The 22,226-nt window shown below is 39.4% G+C and overlaps 1 protein-coding gene across 2 annotated transcripts in view; it reads right to left on the reverse strand.

Moving 5' to 3' along the window:
* The window catches only part of Dchs2 (dachsous cadherin-related 2), a 288,597-nt gene that overhangs the window by 8,341 nt on the left and 258,030 nt on the right, over window positions 1-22,226 (reverse strand). For both annotated transcript variants that reach the window (XM_029556772.1, XM_017803498.2), the window contains exons 15-17: window positions 17,134-17,345; window positions 12,631-12,782; window positions 454-584 (exon numbers count right to left, since the gene is read on the reverse strand). In XM_029556772.1, coding sequence (XP_029412632.1) covers window positions 454-584; window positions 12,631-12,782; window positions 17,134-17,345 — 495 coding nt within the window. The remainder of the gene's footprint in view (window positions 1-453; window positions 585-12,630; window positions 12,783-17,133; window positions 17,346-22,226) is intronic.

Below are 22,226 nucleotides of genomic sequence, written 5' to 3' on the forward strand. Positions count from 1 at the left end.
ATTACGTTGCTTGAGGAAAGTGATGATTCTGTGCACCCGTCATGCACTTCACTATTGTCACTAGTGTCCTGCAGAGGTTGACAAAGCTACAGGTCTAGCAACATCACTTCTCAGAGAAGGGTCACATGGTTATCATAGCAACACATACATGCTTTTACCTGGACTAGATTTAGTGTTTCAGGAATGTTTACATACAAATATGCTGTAAGGAATGCTAGTTGGAGAATAAGAACTTAGCCTCCAGCTCCCCTGAATGCAAATTCAAGCTCTAGCATTTAAATCCCTTGACATTTGATATTTACCTTATGACCATCCAGTTTTTAATCTATAAATGAAGGTAAAATTGTCTGTCTTGCATGGTTGTTGGAAACTAATAATTAACACAATATCTGGCTTAAACAAGATTGAATATATAAGTTAATCAAAATTACCATTTCAAATTGCCACACTTACTTTCTGCAATTTCTACTGCGTCTGATGGGAGAAAGGTAGGAGCATTGTCATTTATATCAGTCACCTGTATCTTGATCACAGTTGTGTCAGAACGTCGGGGCACCCCTCTATCTGTGGCTTGTACAATCAAGCTGCTTTGGAAGAATCAAGGAAAGTTATGAGTCATCTAGGAATTAGAAAAACAACACATCAAATCATTCTGAATATTTTTATATGAATTCACAAGTTTTTATTTCTTCCATAGTCTTTTGAAGTGACATCATTTAAAATGTTTCAAAAGTCACGTTCCTTCTAATGTGACCCCCCTCAGCATGCTTCATCTGCTGAAGATACACAGCACCCTAATTACTGGCCTGTTTTTCATTCTCCTCTAAGGACTATGAAGCCCAGGCAAGAAGCAGCTGAGGCATAAGATAAGCTGTCAATTAGAACAGCTTCCCTTCAGAGACAGCCTTCATCTTAGCCAGTTACATAGACTACTTTTTAAGAAACCAGGTCTTGAAAGTAGACATTTTCTTTTCCATTGCTGGCACCTTGTATGTGTCTTTTCTTTTCCTAATTCTAAATTTAAATATAATGTAAAATAAGCTTCATCTCTTTCTCATTTTAAATTCCACTAAGGGCAAATAGTCACTGCATACCACTCACGAAGCCCACAAGATGTTGCCTTGGATACTAGCTGAGTTGATAAAAGCAGATTCACCCCTTAATTTTCACAGTTTTGAGATCTAGGAATTTTGACTTTGTTAGCATGACCATGGGTCAAGTACATATGGAGATATTTTAGTAAAAATAATCAGCTCCTAAAGTCAGCCCCTCTTGGCCTTCTTCCTCTCCCCATGTAACCCAAAATCTCAGCCAAGACATCAAAGTTAAGGATCTATCAATTCTTCTATTACAGCTACAAACACCCTTATTTTCATAATGTCACAACCTCGAGGTTCTATGTAATGCTTATGTTGGATGAAAAGAGTGAGATTCTTTGCTATGGACGGAAATGGGTTATCCTGTTTCAAAATGAAAGAGCAAGAAACTTGTTTCTCAACAATTTAAAGAACAAATGAAAAATCAATAAAGCAGATCCACAGCAATTCTACCCAGTGCTGTGGGACCTCGGGCTCTCCCTGAAGGCCCCTTGGCAGTCTTTGGGCAGCTATTGGTTGTAGCCTGTCCAACTGGCTCCACATTTCCCTGATTAGTGTGATCAGCAGAGCTGTAAATGAAACTAGCCAGAATTAGAAATAGGCCCATGCTAAGTTCAGTCATATTTTTCCTAGTCTCTGAAACATGGGAAGATTCATTCACTATGTTAAACTTAACTTAAACTGAGGCCTTTGACCAGATAAGATCTTAAAATACTGAAGTTGTTAGTAGAGGGTTTTTCAAAACTTTTCTTGCAGCTGTGTCTTAAATATCTACCAAGAATTTTCTGTTCCTTCTGTAGTTTTAAGAAAAACAAAAACATCAGCTAACGGAAATAACTACAGAATGAATTAGGATTTCGGATGAAAGATGGTAAGGCCAACTTCTCAAATTTATCTCCTCAAAATTCCACTAAGATGATAGCTAGGGAAGTTAAAGCAACATGCAAGTCCACAGGTCTGAAAAGAAACAGGGGACCATATCAGTGGAGGGACAGATGAGAAGGGTTAATAGATTAGGGGGTGGTTGTGGATAAGTGCCTGGGACGAAATCAGAAATTAGAGGCATTCAGGAGGTAAAGCAGTAAAAATGGATCCTAAATCCACATATTATATGTGCTTGGTTTATTGCTCATCATTTGTGTACATGCATACTATAGACACACACATATATATTACTTACAAAAGCTCTTCCTTCCATGATTGTTAATCTTTTACAGTTTCCTGTTTTATATATATGAAATATTCCAGAGAAGTAAAACAAAAAAGCCAACAAATAAAACAAAAAATGGAAAGAAGTTAATAAAATATAGCTAACAAAGGATCCTTCAAAGTCTAACACCTGAATAGGATCAATATCTATTTAACGCTGTGGTGGTTTGAATGAGAATATTACCCATAGGCTCCAGGTATTCAGATATTTTGTCCCTAGTTGATAGTGAGGTCTTAGAAGGTGTGGCCATGCTGGAAGAAGCATGTCACTGGGGATGGGCTTAAAGAGTTCTCAAGCTTTACCAGATCTCCAGTTGGTCTCCGATTCCTGTGCCTGCTTGAAGATGTGAACGCTTAGCTTCTGCTCAAATCCAGTCACCTCTGTCACCATGCTTCCCCACCATGATGGACTCTTGCCCCTTGGAACCATGAGCTAAATAAACTCTTCCTTTTATAAGTTACCTTGGCCATGGTGTTTCTATCACAGCAATAGAAAAATAACTAATAACAACACTTACTGAATAGGATCCATAAAATATAAAAGAACAATGCAAAAAACAAAACAAAACCAAAAATCAAACAAGGAAAGAAAGAAAAAGAAAACAGAACAAAAGGAGGAAATTAGCAATGAAATAACACATGAGTGTAGAAAGAAAGGGCTCCCTACGTGAAAAGAATTGGGTCTCATATGAACATTCAAAATTTGCCTTGTTCTTTTTTCTAGTTCCCTGTCTAGAACTTGTAATGCTAATTACTCTTACCTTTACTTCTCCTTCACATCTCCTATTCATGATTCAAGGACTTTCTTTTCCCCCTAGAGATAAGCGTTATGCAATTTGGGAGTCTTTTAGACAGACCCACTGAAGGGGTACTCCAATTGCCTTACCCTGCATCCCTCCCTGTTCAGCTTGGAAGAAGCCAGAATGATCTGCATCCCGATTCCCTATCTGCAAGTTGGGTAAACTTGCAGTATGCAGTATGGTGTGATAAGAATAGGAGGTAGGAATTGGCTAGGCAGTTAGGGTAAAAAGACCCCAAAGAAAAGTAGCCAGTTTCTTGGCTAAAAGTCAAAATGTCCTTGGGCCTCTTAGCAACATACTCTGTTCCAAAGGCCAAAAATGTCGAAAGTATTTGGGAGCTTGTATCTAATCCTTAAAAGATTCTAGGGTTACCTCTTCAGAGCGGGGAATGTTAGAGTAGCAAAAAGCCCCATAGAGAGAAGAAGAAAAAGTACATGAAGTTATCAGAAAAAAATGATGGGGAGATATGGGAGGAGCTGGAGGGGAGGGAGTGGGCATGGATTTGATCAAAACACCTTATATGCATGTATGAAATTCTCAATAAATTATTTTGAAAAAAGATTTGGGTATTCAACTTAAGAATAGACCCATATTAAAGAATTCAATGAGCACAGAGTACATGGCCCAGTGGGCAAAGGCACTTGCTCCTATGCCTGATGACCTGAGTCTAATCCCCAGGACCCACAGTGTGGAAAAAGAAAACCAGTTCCCACAAGTTCTCATCTGACCTCCACATTTATACCAACACACACACACACACACACACACACACACACACACACACACACTAAATAATAAATAATAAATAATAAATAGTAAAAAAAGCAACAAAAATTTGAATGAATATAAATATATAAATATGAAATAACATGACATTTAAAAACATAATGGATAAAACGAAGGCTAAGACCTTCCACAGAGAAGAGGGGAAAATCACATGAAGTAAAAGAATTGGAATTGCATGAGGCATCTCAAAAGCAAATTTAGGTTTTAGAGGATAAAAGAGCAAATACCTTCAAAATTCTGAAAGATACTTTCAACCTCTATACTGTTATTCACATGTATGCTTATATGTGTGTATATGTATGTATATATGTATATAAATGATGACACAGTTGAAGGTGTTTGCAGATATACAAGGTCTCAGATAACTCACTGTCCTTACATCTTCTCTTAAAAAGCCACTGAAAGAAAAATTTAAGAAAAAGGTGTGAGACGTGACACCTGTGGCTCAACTAGGCAGAGTAATAAACAAATCACAGCATATCAGCCCTGCAAAACTTAGTCAGACAGACCATCTGTGTTAGACCAGGAGAAGGAAAAGTATCAAGAATAGAGTCCCAGGACTGGGGAGATGGCTCAAAGGGTAAAAGTGCCTGCTGTGCAAACATGAGGACCTGAATTCCAATCCCCATGTAAAAATCCAGACATGGCTCATGTGCCTGTAACTTCAGCACTGGAGGGCAGAGACAGGCGTTTGCTGGCCTTAATGGCCAGCTTCTGGTTCGGTGAGGGATCCTGTCTTAGAGGAATAAGGTAAAGAGTGATAGAGGAAGACAACAGAGGTCTTCTGGTCACTGTGCAAATAGTAGGATAGATTATCAATCAGCTCCCACCGAAATGTGCATCTGCATACCCATGTGCATATAACACATGAACATACCAAAAAACAAGAAGAAAAAGAATGGAGTCTCAAGCAAAATAAATAAATAATACATAAATAAATAGACCTAATTTGTTATGAGAGGAACTTGGAGGAAAACAAGATTTGTGACGACAGACTTGATGGAACATTTATAAGGAATAAAGTACATAGACAGAGTAAATTGGGCAAGTAGAAATGAATAATTATTATTAAATCAAGGGAGAAGGGGGTGTACGAAGGGAAGCAGATCGTGCATCCTAAACATTTACCTCACCTCATAGTGTGAGCACTGATTATTGATTCAATGTAAAAGTGTTGTGAACATAAAGAAAGAACTGCAATGTGGCAAGGTTACAGATGTTAAAACTTACTATAAAAGGAAGTTGTATTTTGGACCTAGACTGCCCTCAAAAGCCACATGTTAAAATCTTGTCCTCAGCTGAGGGATGTCCTGGAACCTTTAAGAGATGGGGCATGATGGAAACAAATCAGTTATAGGGAGGTGCCCCTGTAGGTTTCACTGTGACCCACCCCCACCCCCATCTCTTCCCCTTACATCCTGGTCACTGTGAGACAGTTGGCTTTGTTCTACTATGCTCTTCCTGCTATGATAAATTGCCCTGCCAGAGACACAAAGTACCAGGCCAGCCAATCACAAAACACAGAAACCTCTGAAACCATGAGCCAAAATCAACCTTTTCTTCTTGTAAGTTGTCTTGAGTATTTTCTTACAGTTATGAAAAGCTGATTAATGGAAAGCTGAGAGATAATGTCTATAATTGTAAAGAACACATGGCTGAAGAGATGGCTCAGCAGTTAAGAGCACTGGCTGCTCTTACAGAGGACCTCCAGCCACAGGACAGCTAACAACCATTCATAACCCCAGTTCCAGGGGAATCCAACACCCTCTTCTGACCTCTGCAGGCATTTCACAACACAGATTGTACTTACACATATGCAGGCAGTATACTCATACACATAAAATAAAAATAATTAAAAAAATTGTAAAGAACACTGGAGTTCATAATGGAGTCAACCAGTCAAATGTGTCTGCTTGAGTGGTGAACTGGTGGTAACGGGCTTTCATCTAAGCTGATTGATAGTCTATCTTACTATTTGCTTATATAAATATATACATGTATTAATTTGATAAAATTAAAACTTTTAATCAGAAAATACATTTAACAAATCAATATCTTTCATCTTATCCATCTTTTGAATGCTTCCTTCATGTCTACACATGCCTAGGTCAAGTCCTTCTTAAAGGCATGCCATGTTATCAAGCCTCAACACCTTTCTTTACCACCATGTGACTTCCATCAGCATCTCGTGGTTAAAAAAGATAGGTAGCTCTTTGTTAATGTCCCTGTTTCCTACTTCACTCAAGCCTCAAAACCCACTATAATCTGAGTTCAGTCCCATGAGGGGGTCTTCCAAGTTGTAGACATTAATATTATAAACCTTCAAAAGCTTCCTTGGCCTTGTTTGGAAGGAAAAGAAATTCTAGATCATACTGGCACCAAAAAGAAGTCTTTAGTAGAAATATTTCTGCCACATGACCTAGGAAACAAAAAATACAACCTTAACCTTCAGGTTGTGTTTATTAACAAGACACAAGGCAGGAGAATGTTTGCATTCTAGTGAAGACAGCAAGAAAATAAACAAAATGTACCATTGGGATACTAGCCCAACCAGGCAAAATTTATGCTTAAAGAAAAACTGGGATCCTCCTGTCTCAGTCTCCCAAGAGTTGCATGCTTCTTACATTTGTCTAAAATTCCTTTTTTTGTTAAGTTTATAGATATTCTTTAGGATAACAAATATCAATGAAGCTTACTGTTTGCTTTCCCCAAGCTTATGCTAATTATAAAACATCTTATAGCAAACGGCATTTGCTTATTTCAGGCTAAGAAAATTTTTGTTTATGAAAATGTGTTAACTTACATGAAGCCAACAGCTTCATCTTAAGTTATACAACTAGAATATTAGAAAAGGTATTTTGATAGAAATCAATCTGGGTCAAGTTTGATATTTTGGTTGGCTCCTCAAAATGGCAAATTCTGGAAACTAATTGAAATGCATTCTGAAGCCTTGTTCTCCTATACAGCCTAACCTCTCCCTTTTGGTATCTGTAAGAGCATTTCTTCTGTGTCTTTACATTTCTGGAGTCTGTTCTGAGGTTTTTCTACTTGGCCCTCAGATATCAGTTTCCATACTCATCCTCCATAGTCCCACTGTGGGCCCTTTCCCTGGATGTGCAACCAACTCTAAATCCCGACTGAAGAAATCCTTCCTGAGTTCCAGACCATTATTTTTGCGAATCACTTTTGTCTTTATATTGGCTTTTTAAACTTGAGTCTCTGAAAATAAAAACCTTAATCCTCATCTCGTTTATCTTTGCTATGTAGAAATTTCAGAAAAGTTTTCTACCTCACCAAGAAATTCAAATTGTCACTAAGTTCCTATAGATTCCATGTCTGAATCTGCTTCTCAAGGATGTCCTTGCTATGGTTTTGATCTGAATGTCCCCCAAAGGTCTAAGGTAAAGGTTTGATCCCAGCCTATGGCATTACTGGGAGATGGTGGAACTTCAAGAGGTGGGGCTTAAGGAGAGGTCATGGAGCTATGACCTTGAAAGGGATTATGGAACACTAGCTCCTCCTCTTCCCCTGTTTCACTTTTCAGCCATCGGGTAAGTAGCTCACTCCTCCATGTATCCTACTCATTATATATTGTCTCTCTACGGGCTCTAAAGAACCACCCAGACAGCCACAGACTGAAACCTGCCAAACTGTAAACTTTTCATCTTTCTAAGTTGATTTTCTCAGGTATTTGTTGGTGTGACAGAGGTTGATAAACAGTCTTTTTGCCCCCTCAGCACCACTCAGGAATGTGCCTTCTTTATCCGGCCTCTCTTGTCTTCCTCACACCAGTTTTCTGTCTTGCCATGCATCCATTATCAGATGCCTTTTCAATAAGTAGATCTAAACATTCATTCAACTGCTCATACTTTTTAAAGCCACAGGCCAAGTCACAGTTTCCAGCAAGCCTCTTTAATGACTACACACCCTATAGCTTCCCCAGGTGTGCCCCAGCTTGCTGCTTCCAGACATGCCAGCAGCATGCAGCACATGGGCCTCCTCCTCTTCCTCCTCCTCCTCCTCCTCCTCCTCCTCCATCCTCTTCCTTTTCTTCCTCTTTCTCCTCCTCCTCCTCCTCCTCCTCCTCCTCTCCTCCTTGGTTTTTTTTTGGGGGGGGGCGGGTCTGGAATGTCTACTCTTCTCCTTCCACATGGAGTCAGTATACTGGGGTTCCAATACCACCTGCTGCTTATAGGCTGTGTATTTAGGAAAGATGATTAATAACTCAGCCATTTCTTATCTTGTATATGCAACTGCTTTTCCTTGCTTTTCTCTACCAAAATGAGCACTAAATAGAGGGCATCCTATGAACTGAGCATTACTTCAGGCAAATCATTCTCCTTACCCCTTGACAATTCTGTAGAAGAACTTTTAAACATTCAGTAGCAGTAAATTGCCTAGGGCTTTTTGTTCATCTTTCCAAAAAGTGTCTGAAAAGATTAAAATTCTGGCCACATAGTGCTTTAAGATTTAAATGAAATCTGATTACCAGTTTAAATTGATAAGTCTCTACCTGTCAGTCATAAACCAAGTAATACTCCATTTTCTTCGTGTTCATACTTAAACATGCATTATTTTATAATTGTGAGTTAGGACTCATTTATTAATATTATTTAAAATTTTAAAGGTTTTCCCTCTAGAAAGCACCATTATAGTAAATCCTACGACCACTAGAGCATTATATATTTACTAGTTTTGTGCTTTTGTCCAAATAACTTCACCTGAGTTTTAATTCTTCATTCTATAAAGCATGTCTGCTATAGAATTCAACTAGATAACAAATATAAAGAAGGAGATCCATAAATGGCTAGTATTCTGATTGTTAATATGTTCTCCCAGTGGTTTTACTGGGACTCAGTTTAGCTTCCTGAGAACAAGGAACTGTTATTTTTTTCTAGATTCCTGTTTGTTAAATAGTTTTCATGAATTTAGATCTATCAATCAGACAGAATCCAATGCTTATTTTATAATCTGTCATCTTTCCACTGACTTTTATGAAATGTGTCCTCATATGAAAACTAAAATTAATGCATTTATATTTAGTAGAGCCCTGATACTATTTTTAAAGGCTTATTTTATTTTTAATTATGTGTGTGTATGTATGTGTATGAGTAAATACACAACAGTGCAGGTGCCCATGGAGGCCAGAAGTGGGTGTTGGATTCCTTGGAAGCTGGAGCTACAGGAAGTTGTGAATCCCTCAATATGGGTGCTGAGAACTAAACTCAGGGCCTCTGGAAGAGCAACTGGGCCATCTCTCCAGCCAACTGTACTGTTTATACTCCTTCATATAATACTTTAAAGAAAAGACCTGGAATTGACAACATTTTTCCTCAATGAGTTAAAATAGCAATATATCAAAAGTAAGGAAACCTGAAAGCAAAAGGCAGTTTTTTCAAAGTATTCCCTGAAGGAGCAACAGACCATCATAGCAAACCTTATGTTTTATCACTACAGAAAAATGGAATCCACAACTTGGCAGGGTTGAAATGGGTGCAGAGAAACCCCTAGAGGTAGGAAGTTGAAAGACCGCGTTAGTGATTCTGGATAGCATCTGGCCATGTATGTGTATATGTGCATGTGTGTGAATGTTTGTGTATATCTCTATGGTAATTGGAAGGCAGTCAACTTGGAGAAAGGCAGTTTTAAATATTGGAACTAATTTAAATGTTAGGAACATGACGCAAATAGGAAAAAGTTGAAAGACATTAGATTTAATTACTAATTAGGCTGCATTGAGTAAGAATTCTGCAACAGAAAGTCATTACAATTGGAAAGTGCTTAGTTCCTGGAACCTAACAGACTGTCAATAATCTCTGAATTTTAATCCCTGAAATGGCCCTTAGCTGAGATTTACTTACACTCACCTGTGGAAGGGGGAAATACTTCATGCTTAAATTACTATAGAAGCAAGAATAAGTTTTAACATGTTTATACATTGAGTATAACAATTTTAGTAATTACATTAAAATATTACAAAATATTTTCTAATAGCCGATGTAGAGTAAGGTTTTAAACTTTTAAAAATACCTTTGGAAGCAATATTTTGAAATTTATTAAATGAAAAAACAACAAAACAATCAAACATTCAGAGTTGGAAGAGTTTTCCGTGGTTAATTATTCCAATCCATCCAACAATATATCCCATTTTAAACAGCTTTTCTTGCTTAATCACACAAATATATTGTACTTCCCTTTAAAAAAACATGGAAGTAGCCTTGAATATTGACAACATTTTGTGTATCTGTTTTATTTTTCCTTACACAGGAGGTCTGTTATATAGCTTGACTTGTAGGAATAGCATGACTAAGGATTAGAATAACTGTGCGTAAGTTGCAATTTTGTCTCTAAATAGTATTGCAACACACCTTAAATAATTGTATGCCAGTTGTGTTGTTGGCAAATAAATAAATAAAATATCCACCTTAGCTTCCTGTGAGATCACTACAAGGATTAAATGAAACACAGCAGCTGCCAATGCCCCTACTAATATCCGTGGTTTTACTTTGCATAGTTTTAACTACCCATGGTCAACCACCATCCAAAAGTTTTAAGTAGAAAATTCTAGAAATTAACAATAAGTTTTAAGTAGCGTACAATTCTGAGTAGCTTGATAGCACCTCATACTGGTGTATTCTGTCCTTCCCAGGATGTGAGCTACCCCTTTGTCCAGTGTATCCACACTGTATATGTCACCTACCCTTTAGTTACTTAGTAGTCATCACAGTTGTCAGATTAACTACTGTGGTATAGCAGTGTTTATGTTGAGGTAATCCCTGTTTTACTTATTAGTTATCCCAAAACACAAGATTTGTGATATAGGGCATAAAACATGGAAAGAGAGATTAACTCTAGCCATACTACAGGGCATTTAGGAAAAATCACAACACATATAGGGCTCAGTACAAAGTTTCAGGTCTTCACTGGGAGTCTTAGAACACATCCCATGGGTGATGGAGACTACTGTAACACATGTGAAAGGCTTTTTGGAAAAACATAAAATACAGTGTGAATATAAATTGAACTGAAATAGGCAATAAGAAAGCCAAACCTTCTTTTTACCACAGGCTGTCCTACTCTTTCTCCAAAGACAATCAGGGCTAACAGTTCTCTGAGAAGTATTTTAAGCAAAAGAATGCCCCTTTTCTTAGAGGCCCATGATGTATAAACACTGTGATGTTCTTCGTTATTTATTCCATGTAGTTGAGACAAACAAACACAAGGAACAGTTTAGTACTCTGGACTATACTTGGTTTGGGTTATGCGTATAACTGCTCTTTGAGCAATGCACTTGGCAGTCTCCCTCCTTTACCTACGTGTACTATGCACACACACACCCCTCTCTAAACAATACAGCTAATAACTTCAGACCCCCTCCTGGGTTAGGTTACATATATTCTCCTCCTTAGATGGTGGGGTAAACTTCCTCTTCCTTTTCAACAATCAGACTTGGACAGTTGCTATTCAAATATATTCCCTATGTATTCGGGTATAAAGACTGGAAGGGCCAATTCAGCCTGAATTAGCTTTTGGTATATGCACAGTAAGACAAAACTGCCTTCACATTAACTTGTAGGGAGAATCTCTTATTTACTTAATCTTATATCTATGCATAATTGGGTGTGCATATGATTAAAATCAGATGCCTTATGGGAAGGGACATACATACATGCATTACAGAAAAATGTTCATATGACCTAATCTATCAATCAAAACAGAGAGCCATTCTCACTATGCCCCCTTAGTAACCAAAAACTTCCCTCTCTGAACCTCATGAAAAGAAATCCCAAGTAATAATCAGGGCCTTTGTGGACCTTGACACACATGGGTTTCTGTTCTCTTGCCATGTATTCTGCCCTTTGCTATCACTTTACTTTAGTTTCCTTGGTACTTTTGCAAATCTAAGTGGGTTTGTATTTCAATTCCTTAAATAAGAGGCCAAGAACCTGGAAACATGGACACTGACTCTGACTACCCTTAACATAGTCACATGTTCTAGACAACTAGCCTATCAGGAAACACAAATAGACCCTTTGTTTTTAAAGATCAGCCTCATGGTTTTCTAGGGAAGAACTGTGCCATCATTCTTCAAGGAGTAACCACTTGTGACCATTTTAGGTTTCTTAGAATCCTTTATTTTTAACAGAGTGAATTTCCACAAATACCTGCACATGTAAGTCTAGACTTCTGTAACATGGACTCCTTAAAATACTTACAAGACTTGTAACACTACTAGTCTCTCCCTCATAGAAGGCTGGCATGCCTGGGCATCCCTTGGATTCAAAGCAAAAATTTTGAATGTTGAACATGTGCTTTTAATAAGATCATTTCTGCTAGAACATAGTACCACAGTAAGAACCCTGATAACAGGGCTGTACTTTCATACACAAAAGAATAAAGATTTTGAAAAATGTCATTCGATCTTTATTTGTTTTATAGAAACAGTAACACCACACAGAGGACACTGTAGCTCAATAAACCTTTCACAAGCATTGTATTTTAAATGTCTCTCATTTGGTATTTAACAGCATCCCAAAGTTTAGAACCAATCCAAATCACTTTCCGAACAGGAAATAATTTCTAGGACTATTTTAATGTGTCCTAAGGGTGATCATAAGCTGATCCAAAGGCAAAAGCACAGTTTACCTCTCAGCTTGCATAGGAAGCTGAGCCATAGCAATGGTGTTAGAAGTAAACAGGAAGAACAGTTGCTCTAATGGCTGTGAACTTGAACACACCTGTAGGAGATGGTGGACTCGTAGTCCAGGATGGCAGATGTTGTTACCACACCACTCTGTGAGTCAATCTGGAAGACTTCTCCTTGGTTGCCAGAGACAATGGAATACTGGATCAGGCCGTTCAACCCCCCATCCAAGTCGGTGGCAAAAACCTGTGAGAAACCAACTCTTCCATTTGAAAAGATTCAACCTAAAATATGAGCTTAGCTTGCTTTTCAGAGAAATATGGTACAAAAAAATTGCAAATTATCAAATGCATTAAAAGAATACTTGGAATGATACCCACATGCACCTGATGCTTACATTTGACTTTATAATAAATTGGATGAAGGGAAATTCTCTTCATGTTCATCTAAAGAATTTCCAGATAGCACTCACATATTTTGAGCTATAATTCTGTGCAACAAGCAAAATTACTGAAAATATCTAGCTTGATTGATTAGATTTCTAGTTCTGTCTATGGATTCATGCTGCTCCTGAAAACGAAATGAATGTTATAGGGAAATTTCATATTTTGAATGGCAATTTTTCATTTGTCTTTTCTTTCTTCTTTTTGCATGTGCATGTGTGTGTGATGTGTGTATGTGTGTCTGCACATATATCGACACTGGGTGTCTCCCTCAAATGTCTCTGAATTATTTATTGAGGCAGGGTCGCTTCCTGATCCCCAATTCAACTAGCCAGTCTGGCCAATTTGCCCCCAGGAGTCCCCTGTTTCCACCTCCCCAAAGCTGGGATTCTAGGCAGGCTGACATATCCACTGGACTTTTGTGTAGGTATTGAGGATCTGGCCTCAAATCCTCACACTTCCACAGCAAGTGCTTCACCCACTGAGCAATCCTTCAACCCCTTATTCTCCCTTTCTTACCTGCCTAAAGTAATGCCTATAAAATAGGCCAGTGTGGGGTTTTTAAAAATACTACATTAAAGTTTTAAGTCAAGGGGACCTTTCTTTGGTTGGTTGGTTTTGGTGTTTGAGACAGGGTCTTCACGTAGCCGCAGTTTGCCTGGAACTCACCGTATAGACCACTGTGGTCTCAATCTCACAGATTCACCTGCCTCTGCCTCCCAAATGATGGGATCAAAGGCATTTCTACCATAATAGGTTGACCCTGAAGGAGACCTTTACGAAGTGAGTAAACGCCTAGACTTAGTGCTAATAAATTTAGCTCCTAAGCATTTATTTAATAAATTATCAAAGTAGTACTGAGGACAGAAGAAAAGTTTTATATCATTCTCATGAAGGTTGAAGGGCTTTTTTGCATTAAAATTGTCACTAAACCACTTATATCATTGGAGTAAAGATTTTGTTTGACAAGTTGCAGAATTATGAAACTGTTTTAAATCCCATTTTTTATATCTTCTGTGAGTCTGGCATGCTCATGTTCCTCATCATCTGCTGGACTCCTGTGCTGATGCCCTAATGGATATGTTTCTAATGCCTTCCTTCTCAATCCATCCTTCACACTGACGCAGAGCTCTTAGGAAATACTGAAGACCACAGGGAGCATGTAGGACCTCACCAAGAGAGCATGCCAGTCAGCTACAGTTAGAGAAAGACAGCAGTAGCATCTTTTGGGATCACCAGAAAGAGCAACTAGTTTCTAAGTGGGGACAAATGAAGTCCACCATGCCCTGGGACTGTATACTTGAACTTATTACAGAGAATGGGCTTCCTTGGGTGGGGATTAGCACTTTAGTGTGCTTGCAATGCATGTCCACTAAGGTAACTTCACCCAGAAAGAAATATGTCAGAGTGATGGTGCCTGGGTAAACACAAGAATAGGAGAAACTCTGGGGGGCCACAGCTTGAGCTCTCACCATCAAGGTGAATGAGCTCCACTTGGTCTCTCTCTTTACCTGAAATTAAACTTCCAGGGAAAGATGGTATGTTTCAGACAGAGGCCATTGTGTGATGGAGTGGACTCGACTTTTGATTGAAATGAATCTGAGATTTCTGCATTTGCTCCTCTTTCTTCTTTCTGTATTTGGCTCCTGGATACCTGCTGTCTTTAGGGACTCCAAACATTAGCAAAGGCTGTAAGATACAGAGCCCTAAAATTGTGTGTAGTTTAGCTGGAAGTTGGAATGTAAGTATAAAATTAAATGTCATATAGTTGATATTTTAATAGGAGTGCACATTGAATGTCATGAGAGAGAAGGGAGACACACATCTCTTTCTGGAAGAAAAATTCAGTGCTCCCCTGAATGGTATTAGCCCTGGATCTTAAAGGGTGGGCAATCACTGACCCAATACCTTTGGTTGGGCAACTGAGAGAGGTAAGTCAATATGTCAACAACCTTGTCAATTCTGCATCTCTCAGAGGAGGGCCAGGTTCTTCAAGGAAATTTGTGGGGCTATAAGCAAAACAAGAGTGTATGCATACTGTAGTGCCAAAAAACAAATAAATAAAACACCCACAAAAATAAAAAGGCAAAAAAAAAAAATCAGAAAGAGTCACCTAGGTAGTGTAAACTCCTGACCCGTTCACATCTCTAGCCTTCTGAAATGGAAGTACTCGCTTCCTGGGAACCGAATTATATGAAAATTGAAAGGATGAAATTTGTTTATTTTTGTCCCTGATTCTACCTTCTAGAAGTCTACTGGGCCAGGCTGTCTCCATTTTGTGTATCTAGGCTCTGAAGGTGTTGTCATTTATATCAATTCCATACTCATCCATCTGGCTGTCCCAGGTTAGCATGTGCAACAGAAAAGTGCAATGTTGCAGGGTCCAGGGCCAGATCATCCTGTGACTGAGTGGCACTGGAAGCACCTGCCATCCCACCCAACAACAGTTCTGGGCAGTGATGCTAGACACCAGAAATGGGTTTCCTCACCTTCTTAGACATCTCAGTCTGCTGAAGTCAGAGCAAAGGCACAGCACTTCTTCACTGGAGCAACTGGAGCAGCTCGGCTGCTGCAATGCTAAGTGAATCTGCAATAGCAGCTGACATGACCCTGGATATCGTGCTGGTGCTTGGGAATGAAGAGCACAGAGCTGATATTTAGAAAACAGCTTGACTGCGCCGGATGACTCCTTTAATCCCAGCACAGGGGAGGCAGAAGCAGGAGATCTCTGTGAATCCAAAGCCAGCCTGGTTTACATAGTGAGTTCCAGGCCAGCTGGGGTTACAGGGAGACCCTGTCTCAGAAAGACCAGAGGTGATCATGTGCAACAGGATCTGGACTCAAAGCGAAAACATCTTCCTACGTATTCAGATGAAAACACTGCACAAGAAAGAACAGCTGGCCATCTACTTCAGAATATACACTAGCACATTAGGCAAATGCCTGGCCCTACCTAGTCTAGAAAGAAAACCCCAAGATATACTAATGATGAGGCTGGATGACAGCAGCAGCAGCAGCAGCAGCAGCATTGTGAATGCAAAGGGAATATCCCACCTCATAGCTAACATTGCCAGGACTTCATTTGTAGATGCGCAGGCTATTTTGGGCCTTCTGATACCCATCTTCATGACTTCAAAGGCTCAGTTTGACGGTGAAGGGAAAAGGCAGTTTGGGTCACTAGCTATAAAGCAGGTTAAGAAACGACCACGAAGGGTGCGTATTCAAGGTTAAACATAACTGTCTCGTGAATTCATTCTCTTATTCAAGGCATGGAGCTTGTCACCAGAATGAGACTAGTTCTGACAATGGTGGTTCTGTGCCTGCTCACCCTTTAAGGCCCAGAGCAAACACCATTCTGTAGAGTATGGCCCTTTTCTTCCAGGAAGAGGGATGCGTTTCCTCTCTCATGACACTAAACGCACGCTCCTGTTATAACATTGTGCTGGACAGCTTCAGTTGTCAGCTTCACACACCGAGGTAAAGGGAACCTCAACTGAGGAATTTCTTCCATTGGATTGTCCTGTGGCCATGCTTCTGGGGCATTTTCTTGATTATTGAGTGATGCGAGGGGACCTAGTCTAATGTGGTGGTGCCACCTCTGGGCAGGTGGTCCTGTGTTATATAAGAAAGAAGGCTGGGCCTGGACCAGAGGAGCAAGCTAGTAAGGACCACAACATACCTCCATGGTCTGTTCTCTGAGTTCCTGCCTTGGCTTCCCTTGATGATGAACTGTGGGCTGTGAGCCAAATAAACGCTTTCCTCCCTAAGCTGATTTTGGTCAGTGTTTTTTTTTTTTTTTTTTTTTTTTTTTTTTTTTAACAGTATGAAAAATGAGGAAAAACATCAGCTATATGACATTGAATTTTATATTTTTATTTCTAGTCTCCAGGTAAACTATATGTATTTTTAAAGCTAGTCATGTTTTGTGTGTCTCGTAGTTTTTGTTAATGTTCACAGAGTCCTTAGAGAAAGCAGGTGGCCAGGAACTGAGCACTGAATGAATGAAGAGTGAATGCAGAAATTTTAGATTTCCTTCAACCTAAAGTTTTGTTCAACTCATTAAGCATTGAACATGCTGACATATATATTGATTGATATGATACACACACACACACACACACACACACCCCACACACAAACACACATTCTGTTACCTGTGTGACATGAGCACTGCAGGGTTGGCCTTCAGTCACAGATGCCCAGTAAACACTTTGCTCAAAGCGTGGAGAATTATCATTCACATCCTCTATGGAAACTTCCACTTTGCTGTAGGCTCTGTACCCACCGATCTCAGCAAAAACAATGAGTTGCACTTCATTCCTCACTTCAAAATCAAGGAATTTAGGTTCTCTCACAGTGAGTTGTCCTTTTTCATTCCCAAGGGGAGAAAATTAAAAATGAAAATGACATTGTTATTCAAAAATGCCCCCAAACACAGTTGACTCATATGCTTTGACTGGAGCCATTATGGAAAAAAATTGGGAACTTACAGATATTTACAGATTTCAAACATTTATAGGCAAAGTGTGAAGTTACAGAATCTGGGAGCTTTCTCCTAAACCATTGTCTCTAGTCACATTTAACCTATCACCATGTTTGCCAAGCATATTTCGAATATAAAAGAAATATTCTTTTTAAAAAGAATAAGAAAAAAAAGCATTCACCCATTCAGGTATTTGTGGCAATCACATGCCATAACATACATGTAGAGGTCAGAGGACAGCTTTTGGAGTTGGTTCTCACCCTCGGCCTTGCTGAAGCAGGGTCTCTCTTGCCTCTCCTGCTGCCCTGCATACTCCGGCTAGCTGGCAATGAGCCTCCCCCTTCTGCCTCTGCCATCCTCTGGCAGTACAAGTCTTGGCATGACAGATGTGGCCACTGCATCTGGCTGTTTATGAGGGTTCTGTGAATTGTACTTGGGGTCTTGAACTGCTTAGGCAGCAAGCACTTTTATACATTGATCTATCCTCCTAGACCGAAACATTTCCTAAATCCACTCTTTGCTGCTCCCCTCTCCAAGTCAGCAACATTTCCATCCTTGTCTCCCGCAGCAGCAACTTAAGTGATCACCCCACCAAGCTGACAGACACCTGCTACTGTCCTGCATAAAACCTCCCTGTGGCTTTCCAAGCCAGTGTAATAAAGGTAAGCGTCTTGAACTTACAGCATTCTATGGGTTAGGCCTCTCTCTCCCACTTCAGATGAGATCATATTATGCATCCATAACATGCAACTTTGTATCTTTCAGAGTTGCCAAACATGCGTCTCCAACTGCCTGGAATCACCAGATTCCCAGCCTTCTTTAGGGCCGTTTTCTGACCTGCACCATTGTTGTGTCAGTTCCCAAAAGACACAACAGCACATGCATTTCTGGACAGCTGCTATCTCTCCATTTACCACCTCAATCAATCCTGTGACTTCTCGGTTGCAGGCTGCACTGGTGGGGACTGTTATTCGTCTCTTGCACTTTGTCATATGTCGCACATATGGATCAGCCTACAGAAGGCACCCAATACCACTCTTATACCCTCATATAAAACACAGAACCAGGTTACAGAATTTAACAGGCTACAGGACTTTAGGAGAAGATGTGAGGCTCAAGTTTCTCCCCAAATTAAAAAATTCTTTTACTAGAACCACTTTCTCTAATTTCTACTGCTTTTCCTCATTTCAAAACAAAAGTTTGGATGCGATATCATTATTATTTACTTGGTTTTGATTGTCAGAAATTCAATTAAACAGAGATTTATGAATGAGGGCCATGTTGAAATTGGAGACACCTAAATCCAAGAATAAATCCCAGAGCAGACCACTTAATTTAGTGAACTTCCTGGCTCCTCTGCCTATGAATGTGAGTTGAAGTAAGCTTTTCAGATAAAGCTAAAGTTCCTTTACCATAAACTGGGCTATTAATGACTTCACAGGGTGCTGTGGGGAGTCTCTGGCAGAATGCAGTTGTATAATGTCACTTTGTGGATTTCACAATGCCTCCCCATCCCTACATAAAGAGTTAATATTTCATTGAGTTCTGAATTTAAGAAAAAAATATTAATATATGTGGACTGTTTAGAAGAATTTTCTTTTGAAGGAAAAACCCTATGCTTTTTCTTGATAACTACCTTGGAAGCCATAGTTTTTGCTTTGTCTGAACCACTTTCTCAGATAACCAAACTGGTCTCGAAAAAGTTCAGGCCTTCTAGTAGTGACATATATTCTGGTGGGAGGCAGAGCCCATCTTAGTAAAGTACCATTGGTACTGAGTGTCAAGGGGAAGATTTTATGGTTTATTTCCTGTTAATCAGAAAAACAATTTATATTGTGTATTAAGATCTCTATCAAATTTAAATTTTTATTTATTTTTTAACTTTTAATTATGTGTATATGTGCATGTGTCTGTGCATGTGAGTGCTGTGTCCACAGAGACCGGTAGAGGGCGCTGGATCCCCTGGAACTAGAGTTATAGTGAAACACTTGACATAGGTACTAGGAAGTGAACTCCAGGCCCCTGCAACAGCAGTATACACTCAGTTGCTGGGCCATCTTTCCATGCCCTCCACTAAGTTTAAAATGTCACAAATTCACTGCCATTTTTTACACCAGATTCTGGTACTAATTTAGTACTTTTATAAAGCATATCTTGTTGGGACCAGTATCCCTGACAGAATTTAGGGTAGCTGTAGCTTTTGGCAGATGCTAAATCATTAAGATGCATTTTATGCACTGGCAGTGAAAGCAGCTAGTTTTCAGAAACCCCTATGTGTAAGGACTGACTGCTGCACCCCAAAGAGAGAAGCCGGAGACAGAGGTGGGTCTGCAGACACTATCAGATACTGTTTGGAAAGGAAAAGAAAGCCATAATGTGACACTGAATTGCCAGTGTCACCTAGGAGAAAGGGTACTGGTGATGGTGCTGACAAAAGTGACGTTTGCATAAAGGGCTTGTTGGGGGCTTTGATCACTGAGATTTTGTATTTGAAATGGATCTATAGTTCTAATACCTGCCTTGCTTGTTTTTTATTTTTGGCATAATGACTAGCACAAGCTTGTGGAAGTCATAGGATGAATGAAGGCTGGTACCTCTACTAGGTTCATATTTTGCCTTGCATCCAACACATACATTTCTTTACAAATTATTTATTTAATAACCACATGATTAGAAGAAGCATCACATTACAGCAATAACATATTCAATAACAATTTCCAGAGCAAAGATGCATCTCTTTCAATAATGGCTATGAATTTTCAGGTTCACAGTTGAATTAATACAGTTTTACAATAATGACCTCAGTATAAACCCTATAAGACATAAAATTGAATGAGGTTTTAAGCTTTTAAAAAGATCTCCCTTTCATTTTAAAATAAACTGTTCAATAAAAAAAACCTCAGTTTTAATGCTACTAACACTTAGATGTTTGCACATGCATTGCTAATCTCTATGCATCTGCTTATTACTAGTCACTGTCAATTACTTTCTGAGCTCCACCTGAGCATGGATATAAAATCATTTTTTCAATGGTAATGTGTTTCACCTCTACTAATTAACATGGAATAAATTTTTATGCTTCTTCCTCAAATATAACTTTTTTTTAAATTTGTTGATTATTTTGTGTGTATTTCATACAGAACATACCAAACAATCTTATTCATCTATATACCCATACCCCAAATGGCACCTTCCCATAGCCTCCCCCAGAACCCATATACTCTGTCATTCCTATTACTGTCCACTGTGTTATCGGCAACCCCAGCCATTCTCCAGTGCTTGTCCATCTGCTACATCTAGTCAGCCTATCTAGAGTTCCTTGTTTTAGGAAGGTCAGCTGTTCCTCACCTAGCAGCAATCAGTTTTCAATATTCCTTTAGATAAGATTGGGGTCTGCTGTTCATTTTTCCACTTCTATGCTGGGTTACTCTCTGGGAGTCTCTTAGACTACCCTGGCCAACAACTCAAAGGAATGCATCTCCTGTCTGGCATTGTTTCTTGTTATGTAGCTCTTAGCTATACGCATGGACTCTTAAAGAATTAGATTGATACCTTTAATCTTTGGTTATACTTTCCTTTTGAGTGTTTAAGACCTTACAGTTGGGCCAGATAAAACCGATTTATTTTTACTCTTAAGGTCGTTTGAGGATCTGTTCCTCAGGGGTCACATGGGCTTGGGAGGAGCCCCTGGCTCCTTTCTTTTACCAGTTCCACCTATGTGAAGATAAGTCAAAGGTCCTGCTTGACCATGGTTGCCTTCGCTTGGAAGCATGGAGGAAATGATTCCTCTGTGTTGGCCCCTCTCTTTGTAGATTGGACACTGGTTCATGTCCATCTGGTGGGGTCTCCTCAGCCTCCTTGATCAAGAGGACAGGTGACTTACCATAATTACAGGACATTTTGAGAGATGCTCACAGTTCCCTGGAACTAGGAGGGCAAGGAGCAAAAACTGTCCTTTATGTCCCTCTGACCAAGTTATTATGGGCCTCAAAGTATGTCTGCTAAACATCCAAGAAGGTTAGCTCCGCCAGTCTGGTACTTTTAATTACTGTGTGTCATGTAGAAAAATCTTGGGCAAAGACCAACTGTTCTCAGATAAACCTTACCTAGACATATATTTCTTGATCTGTTATGCATAATTTGTCAGTAGGTTGTAGGAGTAATATGGTTCCCTCTGGTTTTCAAAATAGCTAGGCATTATTTATCTCTCACATTGTCTCACCCCTCCATCATGGTTTTCCCACTTGAGGTGTCCCCATTTCCCCCCTTTCTCCCTTAATAATACCCTTCTCCTATGGTACTACCTCCCTTGTGCTCCTTCTTTCCCTTTATCCCCTAGGTTCCTTGTATACACTTCCCACACCCCCTCCTTTAAACTAGCCCAATTTTTATCCATATCTCCCTTATTAAGGCCTGTTTCCTACTGTTCTCCTCTTTAAGGTTCTTTCTTTTCCTTCACCTCCATGTTTCCTTTCTAGTATCCTGGTTCCTGTAGTTATATCTGGATACATACTCACTTATCAAGGTTTGGTTCTAGGAGCCACATATGAGGGAGAACATATAGAACAAAATTGAAGACCAAATACGAGTAAATGAAATTTCAGCCACCTGATATTTGACGAAGGGGCCAAGAACATTCACTGGAGGAAAGACAGCATGTTCAGCAAATGGTGCTGGCAAAACTGGATCTCCACCTGTAGAAGAATGAAACTAAACCCCTATCTTTCACCCTGCACAAAAGTCAATTCCAAATGGATCAAAGAC

Source organism: Nannospalax galili, unplaced genomic scaffold (assembly GCF_000622305.1).
Source record: "Nannospalax galili isolate Female #2095 unplaced genomic scaffold, S.galili_v1.0 scaffold305, whole genome shotgun sequence".
Classification (NCBI taxonomy): domain Eukaryota; kingdom Metazoa; phylum Chordata; class Mammalia; order Rodentia; family Spalacidae; genus Nannospalax; species Nannospalax galili.